General features: G+C 50.7%; 1 protein-coding gene across 1 annotated transcript in view; it reads left to right on the top strand.

Moving 5' to 3' along the window:
* The first annotated feature begins 308 nt into the window (after positions 1 to 308).
* The window catches only part of Csf1r (colony stimulating factor 1 receptor), a 29,689-nt gene continuing 21,277 nt past the window's right edge, over positions 309 to 8,720 (top strand). The window contains exons 1-6 of the mRNA XM_027402801.2: positions 309 to 540; positions 4,067 to 4,324; positions 4,668 to 4,952; positions 5,517 to 5,653; positions 6,235 to 6,394; positions 8,329 to 8,518. Coding sequence (XP_027258602.1) covers positions 492 to 540; positions 4,067 to 4,324; positions 4,668 to 4,952; positions 5,517 to 5,653; positions 6,235 to 6,394; positions 8,329 to 8,518 — 1,079 coding nt within the window. The 5' untranslated portion in view covers positions 309 to 491. The remainder of the gene's footprint in view (positions 541 to 4,066; positions 4,325 to 4,667; positions 4,953 to 5,516; positions 5,654 to 6,234; positions 6,395 to 8,328; positions 8,519 to 8,720) is intronic.

The following is an 8,720-nucleotide window of genomic DNA, read 5'->3' as shown; positions in this document are numbered from 1 at the left end:
AACCTGGAAGGCAGATGAGAAAGGTCAGAAGAATTTAGGGCCAATCAACCTAATGTGTCTCAGGCAGTCTCACTGGTCATCTGAGAGATTTCTACTTGTGCTACTGATTTCTACTTGTGCTACTGGCTGCTGCTCTTGAGCATTAGAGGTGGTTTCTTAAATCCCTCAAACTTTTAACATTCCCTGTAGGATCTGTCCAGCCCAGCTGCAGATTCTGTCTCATTCTGCCTCTGCAGATGATGCTTTGTTTTCTTCTAGAGACCTAATATTTCCAAACTCTGTAGTTCCCTTTCAGCCCAGCTTCTTAAAAAAAGGGGAAGAGGAGCAGGCCAACGAGGAGGAGGAAGAGGAAAACAAGAGTGACGACAGCCAGTGCAGCAGACAAGAGTGTGTTCAGCTAGCTGTCCTTGTCCTCATAGAACTAGCAGCTGGGAGGCCTGTGCTCAGCCGACCCTCCAACCTGCATCAGCCCACGCTGCCCCGGGGAGACTATGGAGTTGGGGGCTCCGTTGATCCTGCTGCTGGCCACAGCTTGGCATGGTAAGGGCAGAAAGGGGGATGTTCATGGGGTTGTTACAGAGAGGTTCCATGAAAGGACTCTGAGTGTCACTGCCCCATGCTAGATGCTCCCACTTTCTGCTTCTTGTTCTCTAGCACAAGATTTCGGATTTGTTTATCTGGAGAGAAGAGGTCAGAGTGGAGTAGAACTAGTCTGGCCGGTGCTGTAACATAGCTAAGCTTTAACGTAGTCAAAGGCTAAGGCCTTTGACCCACAGTGTGTTCTGAGTGTGTCCCTGACGCTTTGGGGGCCACCATCCACACTACTCATTGGCAGGGGGGAGAGTGGGGATGGAGGAAACTCGAGGGCAGTGCTTGCAGATGTTTCCTGTGTCTACAGGAAATTACCTGGGAATCTCCTTCAAAGCAGATTCTGAGGTCTTGGGAAGGACTGATATTTGCATATCTGAGAAAATCTTAGGAGTCCAGGATGCTCAAGCTGCCTTTGCAGCTCTTCTTGAGTGATCCTGCAGGCTGGACTGCCCAGGTGGCCATGGTTAGGCAGGAGCTGACTCAGAAAGACCCTTTCTTAGAAGGGGTGTGTAAAGGGTCAGGGTTCAAGGGTGGGGAGTTTGGAAGGGGTTGGAAGAGAACACCCCTGAGTGAGAAAGCATGTGAATAAACAAGCAAAAATGCTAAAGAGGGACCCAGGGAAGACCAGCCATTGTCTTCCTAGACACCCCCCACACCTGCCAACTTCTGGGGCAGCAGAAGCTGCTTCAAAATTACCATCTTGAAGGGTGTCAGGCTAAGGGTGAGGACTGGCATAAATGGCCCAGAGTGACCCAACCATCTAGGCTCCACCTGGCCTAGCATACATGTTTTATATCATGCCACATGCTTATTTGGAAGGAGAATGGAACTTGGTGGGGAAGGACGGTCTCACTCCTTGGGGAATTGATACTACTGGCCCCTGGCGATATGACAATCCACTGAAGGCTCTTTGCTGGCTCAGGCAGTCTCGCTGGCTTGTGTACTAGCACTTTCCTATTAGAATGTGATTGTATACGTTAGGAAGCACACATTCTTATTCATAAGACTCTTTCTGTCACCCCAGAAAGTCCTGTGGATTTGAGTCACTGCTCTTTCAGTCCTTATCTAGAGGACTGCTTGTGGGGCTGTGTGTGTGTGTGTGTGTGTGTGTGTGTGTGTGTGTGTGTGTGTGTGTGTTCCATGTCCAGCTCCAGAAGGAAGAGGAGGTGAGAGACATCTGTGGGAAGCCTAAGGTTTTAACCTAACAGGTTACTGGTGGGACCATGGGGGCTCCTGAAGTGGATAGGAATTGTGTTGAAGCATTAGAGGCAGAGAGAGACTGGTCTCTTCTCTTTGGTGGTCATGAGTGTAAGAGGTTGGCGGGGGGTGGGGGGGGTGGGGGGGTGGGGGGGTGTTATGCCTCCTGGAGCTGATGGTGTGAGTCTAGTATGTAGGTACAAAAAGGAGGTTTGGGTCATGGGGAGGATTTGAGAGGGGACATGTGAGATGAAGAATGGACAGGCACAGAGGGGTCAGTGGTCAACAAGTGCTCGTCCAAGGGAAGGTAGAGATGATGAGTGGGCTTCTTTCCTGCCAACCATGCCATCAGGAAGTGAGAGAGTGGTGCGGTAAATCTGGAGTGCGTCAAACCTCTTCTGCGTAAGCATCCAGGGCAACAGGCGGGGAAGACATAGGGCAGAAGCCTCTCCCTAAACACATCTGGAGGTCAAGACAGCAGACCAAGATAAGCAGAGCAGAGTAGCTTTGGGAGGGGGAGGGGGAGGAGAAGGGGAGGGAAAATGTCTGGAAGATAAGGCGCAAGCCGGGTCATAGAACCCAAGGTCTTATCCTGTGACCTTAAGGGGTATACTCCTTAGTTACCACCTGGAAAGTTCAAGAGGAACATTTGCACAGGAGCAGGAGGCCAGGGCAGGAGACCTTATATGATCTACTGCCATAGGTGGACATTGGAATTGTTCCCACCAGACAGAAGAGAGTGTGAAACCCCAAGGGTCAACAACTTCTTCATCTAGCAATGACTGACAAGGTCCCTAGCCCTAGTCAATGTGAGCCCAGGCCAGGATGAAATATTTTGTCCCTCTTCCTGCTAGTCACACTGCACAAGAAAGCCACAACCCTATACCAGCTGTGGCAGTATTCACTCTATTCTACATCTGGCTGATTGGAAGCTGGAGCAGATAGGATTTGAAATCAGAGCAGACATTAAACCAGGCTGAAATCGTTTGAGAGATGAGACTTTCCATTTCTGGCTGGAGTTTCTGTGTGTGTGTGTGTGTGTGTGTGTGTGTGTGTGTGTGTGTGTGTGTGATACCTCCTGAGGAGTGGTGGTGGGAAATACTGGAGTACTCTGAGGGCCTGATGCCCTTGGGGCTGTCTTGTCACTGTGTCTATATCATCAGCTGGGGTAGGAAGGGTTGACTTGTGGAAGTCAGCAAACAGGACAGTGACACAGGCAGGCATCTTTGCATGGAGTGTTCTGAGACCCAGCATACTGTCCCCCTCTCCAAGAGTCCCTTACTGTGTGGAGAAGGGCAATGGCCAGGAGGGCAGGGAAGCAGAAGTGAGAATGGCAGTCTAGAAGGGCCACAGGCTGGGCGGAAACCAGGGCCAGCCGGGTGCCAGCAATGTGTTTCCGCCCACACAGGCGGATGGTGCCTGCCGGCCTCTCACAGCCGTGAATCAGTTTTCACTTCCCCCCTTCACCCCTATTTCAGGCCTGGGAAAATTGCTGACACTACAGAGGCAACTAGCCTCCTTCCTTAAGACCTGACAAGTGTTTTAAGTTCTCCTTTCTCCTTCAAGCAAATTTTCCTTAAAAGAGATTGGCTACTGAGAAACCCGGCAGGTGCAGAGAAGTGAGAGCAGAGTGGGTAGCTCAGCAGTTTTGTTCATAAACGCGAGTCCTGGGTCTTTACTTGGCAGCAGGTGATGCTGCTAAGACTTCCTGGTATCTGGACAGTCTAAGTGCTGGGAAGGTGTAATCACTATCTGCATTTGCAGGGGAGGAGGAGACAAAGTGAGAAGGATGGATGACTTCTGGCCATGCCACAGGGCATGGACCTGATGTCCAGTGGTAGGAGCAGGCACAGCAGGAGAGACATTTGGAGCCTCTCTCTCTACTCTGCTAAGAACTCACATCTTGTCTTTTTTCCCAAGTGAGGGAAGTCAGGACTTGGCCATCTGTTTTTCCACTTGCTTGTTTGAAACTTGTCTTGCTTGGATGGGGCCCTCTGCAGTCACAGCCTGCTTTGTACATGGGATTAATGAGGTCCTCTCCTGGGGTGAGAAATAAGCAGAAAGATGGGCCCCTGTGGCTCTGTGGGGAAACATACACATGAGGCTAAGGAGGGCCTCTCCTCTGAGACTGGCAGATGTCAACAGATTTGGGAGTGAAGGGGCAGGTGATACAGACGCACCAAGTACTAGAGCTCTCCCTGCCAGAGCATGGTCCAACTTAGCTGGGGGACAGCAGGGCTACACGCCAGGCCTCACCTCTGTCTGCCACCTCCTTCAGGTCAGGGGGCCCCCATCATTGAGCCCAGTGGCCCAGAGCTGGTTGTAGAGCCGGGTACAACAGTGACACTGCGATGTGTGGGCAATGGAAGCGTGGTGTGGGACAGCCCTCTCTCTCCCCACTGGACCCTGGACTCTCAGTCTCGTGGGAGCATCCTGACCACAAGAAATGCCACTTTCAAAGACACTGGGACCTATCGTTGCACTGAGCATGAAGACTCCCTGCGGAGCAGTGCCACCATCCACTTGTATGTCAAAGGTGAGGACTCCAAATTCCCTGTATTGGGCAGGAGGGCTAGCTTCTGGCATTAGCATGCATAGTAAGCCAGATCCAAAATTGTGAGTTTGAGCATTGGCCATGAACAAGCACCTATACAGTGTAACCCTGTGAGGTAGATGCTATGATTACCCCCATTTTCTAGAGGTTCACAGGGGTTGAATCTTTTTCTGAGGTCACATGCAACAAGTGCCCTGGGTACAGAAGCCAACCTGGAATGCTCTCTGAATGGCCCCTGTACAGTGTGACTTTGGGCACATATTCAGCCTTCTGAGCCTCCCTGTCACTAATGTTCAGTTGTCACCTTGAACCCTCCTCTGTCCAGATCCAGTCCGGCCCTGGAATTTGCTAGCAGAGAAGGTGACAGTGTTTGAGGGCCAGGAAGCTGTGCTGCCCTGCCTGATCACCGACCCCGCACTGCAGTCCAGTGTCTCACTAGTGCGAGTCAGGGGCAAGATGTTACCACGCAGAATAACCTACTCCTTCTCACCACAGCAAGGCTTCATTATCCATAATGTTAAGTTCATTGACAGCAATGACTACCAGTGCAAAGCTATGGTGAACGGTGAGGAATTCCTTTCCCTTGGCATCCGGCTTAAAGTGGAGAAAGGTATGTATAATGGGTAAAGCCTGGCCAGGCATGGAGGTGGGAAGGAGAGCTTGTAATTTAAGAAGAGATGCTATGCAACAGAGCTCACATGGAGGTTTTTTATTAGGAGAAATGGATTGTGAAAAGGGGGAAGAGGAGGGGGAGACTGGCAGGAGCAGCAGAAAAGAGAAACGTAGAAGGGAGGACATGGAGACAGAGACAGGCAGGGAAGCAGAGAGAAGGGGGGAGGTGGGCAAGGCCCACCCTTTAAAAGGGAACGTAGTGAATGCACAGGTGGTGCTCTTACTACCTGCAGCTGAGAAAGTATCCCATCAGGACCTCGAGGGCAGGCCAGCACAGATGAGTGAATACTAACAAAGCTGGCAGCTGGGGGTATGAGAAAGACAGAAACAATCCTCTTTGTTCAACTACTCATTTCTCTCTAGGGCAAGTGGGGTGAGGTGTGCTGGGTGGGACTCTGGCCATGAGACCAACTTTGATAAACTAACCAGGGTAATTGACCCCATGGTGTTGGGCACAGTGCCAATAAGCCTAGGCGTTTATAGGTTGCATTTCTGGCCTCAGTTCTCCCAGGGCCCCCAAATGTGCTATTGGAGCCTACCGAGCTGGTGCGGATTCAAGGGGAGGCTGCCAAGATCGTGTGCTCTGCCACTAATGTGGACCCCAAATTCAATGTTTTCCTCAAACGTGGAGACACCAAGGTCAGTCCCCAGGGGAAAGAGATGACATGGTGAAGTTTGCCCGCCTTCTCAGCACAGAGGCATCCTCACCTCAGACTAGCTTTCTGGGCTGGAGACATGGCTGTGGCCCAGAGGACAGAGTGGAGGGCCTGAGACCCTCTGCCAGCAGCTAGGTCTTGGGGATGGGGATGGGGGTGACAATCTAATCCCTTTCAGGGATCACCCTGTACCTTTGCTACAGCTCGGAGAGCACTCACTTCTGGCAGAATAAAGATTCCTAGTCTCCCTTAGAAGGGGCAGGTTGGCTATGTCAGAAAAACTTCAGCAGGAGGGAAATTGAGGGTCACTAGAAAGGAATGGAAAGGCTGCCTCTTAGGTTCCTCACCCCATGTGCACCATGTGTGAGGTGCAACCAAATCTGTCCACTCTCATTTTAACCCAGGATCAGGGGACCAGTTTTCATCCCATTTTATAGATGAAGCAATTGAGACTCAGCATTTAGTCCCTTGCCAAGCATGTGCAGATCATCATTTTAAATGTGGAGGATTTGAATTCAGAGCCTAAACAAGTTTGTATGTCATCTCTATTCCTTCTATCTACAGCTTGAAATCCCCCTATACAGTGACTTCCAAAATGACCATTATAAAAAAGTCCGGACCCTCAGCCTCAATTCCGTGGACTTCCGAGATGCTGGCAACTATTCCTGTGTGGGCAGCAATGATGCTGGCACACACACGACCTCCATGAACTTCCAGGTGGTAGGTGAGCATCAGATGGCAGGGGAGGCCTGTGGCTGTTAGATAGGATGGCTTGGTCCTGGGACCCCATCTTAGTAGACTTCCTAGATCCTCGACTTCCCTCCAAGCCCTTGCAGAGCATGGGGAGTGGTTCACTGTAACATGTTGGGACTGTGTTGGGACTGGAGCCCAGCAGCTCCCTACTGCAATTCATGATGGCTCATTCATTCCCAAGAGCATGGGGTATCAGTGTCATGTGGACACACAAACCGTGCTTCTCTGATGTGATTGTGAGGGAAGCATTGTGTCTCTAAACGCCAATGGTCCATCTAACTGGGGCCTTCCAGCTGGGGCAGGAGGAGTATGAGTGGAGTTTTTGGGCCTCAGTGAAAGTGCACATGCTGCTCGGAGCAGCATGTGCAAGCTTGGGAAAAGAGCCCAAGCATCTCGGAGACACCAAAAGTAGATGAGAACATCAGATGTGGAAAGGTGTGAGTGAGGACTGTGGGGGAAGAGAGATGAGACAGGAGCCCGGTGGCAAGGGAGCCTTAACAGAGTGGGTGGAGAATTTGCATCCCACCCTTTTGAGAGGTCATGAAGATTATAAGGGGGCGGGTGAACTGAGGTCTCCACATGGCTCAGCTTGCACAGAGGGGACTGGGAATCAGAAGCACCTGCTTCCAGGAGTCATCAAACCTTGCTCTGTCAAATATTATGTTGACCAACCTGTTTGTGCCTCAATTCTTTTACCTGAAAGAAATTGAGGATATTGATAGTAGATGCCTGTCTTTAAAAAGCCTAGAAGATACCCTATGAGATCCATACTGCTGGAGCGTGCGAGCAAATACCACAATAGAAGACTCACCCTGGTGGTGGGTGGAGGGAAGCTAAGTGCGGCCACAGGAGAGGATGTAGGGCAAGCTGGAGAAAGGTGGTGAGGGCGCCAACCATGGGGATGAAGAATGATAGATGTAAGATGCCCTCCCATTGGCTGGCGATTGAGGGAAGCAGTGGCACTCCACAGACTGAGAACCCCACAACCAAACAGTTCTACCGTGTGGGAAGAGGCTCTGAGTGTGGTCTATCAGTGAGGCCTGTTAATGGTCCAAGTGTTGAGAGTCTGAGGAGGGAAGCATGAATCACTGGCCTCAGAGCACACACAAGGAACCCCTCAGAACTCTGCAAGGTAAAGGAAAGAGAGGTGGACACACGCAATGCCATCCCTCTGTTAGAGCTCTAGCCAATTTGCTTCCTTGCTTGGGTATGCCATAGTTACTCAATAAATACACAAGATGCATGCTCTTTCAACTTTTGGCCAGAAGTGTGCTTAAGTTAGCTTGAAGTTGGCAGAGGGCAAGCTCCGACACTTTGGAGCAAGAGAGCTCCAATTTGTAGGGCAGCTGTTGTGCCATTAAGATAGGTCTGTTTATCAGATTCAAGGAATGAGTTTGCCAGTGGGGCTGGGGCAGCATGAACAAGAGGTACCATATGAGGTCATAGAGGTAAGTTGGGCAGGTAGTTGGTCCAATAGCTCTGAGATCCCGTGTAAGGACCTAGGTCTTTTTTCTTGGAGGAGGTGAGAAACAGGTTTGAGCAAAGCAGCATCATGGTCAGACTTGGGTATGGCAGATTAGCGGGGCTTTCTGGTGCTCCGTAGAGGTCTGCCTACAGAGAGAGAAAGGGGAGGAAGTCAATTAGGAGGCTATCCCAGTGGTCAAAGCTCAAGTGGTTCAAGGCTTTAACTCTAGACTTGATTGGTAATGGAGGTTTGAACAGATGAATGGATGAATGGATGATGGCGGAAAGATAGGTGACAGAGGTAAGTCCTGGCTGGGACTGGAGACTGTGAGCCTGGAGCATAGATGTGCTCAGATCCTGGGTTAAGGGGTAGATGGTCCAGTGAACAGAAAAAGGAGGCCATCTCCCCACTAACACCAGATCTCCTGTGTTGATTTCCAGCGAGTGCCTACTTAAACTTGACCTCTGAGCAGAGCCTCTTGCAGGAGATGATTGTGGGTGAGAGCCTCTCCCTCACTGTCAATGTAGATGCCTACCCTGACCTACAGAGTTATAACTGGACCTACCTAGGGCCATTCTTTGAAGACCAGAACAATCCTGACTTTACCATCCAAAGGACTACCAAATACAGGTACTTCCTATCAGTTCATGGACTCTGTGTGTGCTTGTGTGTGTGTGTGTGTGTGTGTGTGTGTGTGTGTGTGTGTGTGGTGTGGTGTGGTGTGGTGTGTGGAGGGTATTCAGCCAGAAATTAGGATGCTTGTGTCCTGTCCCATCTGTGCTGCTCCACTTTGAGTGGATTCCCCCACTTCCTTTTTTATCTCACTTTCCCT

The sequence above is a fragment of the Cricetulus griseus genome, chromosome 2 (genome assembly GCF_003668045.3).
Source record: "Cricetulus griseus strain 17A/GY chromosome 2, alternate assembly CriGri-PICRH-1.0, whole genome shotgun sequence".
Lineage (NCBI taxonomy): Eukaryota > Metazoa > Chordata > Mammalia > Rodentia > Cricetidae > Cricetulus > Cricetulus griseus.
This window is presented reverse-complemented; position numbering and strand designations above follow the sequence as displayed.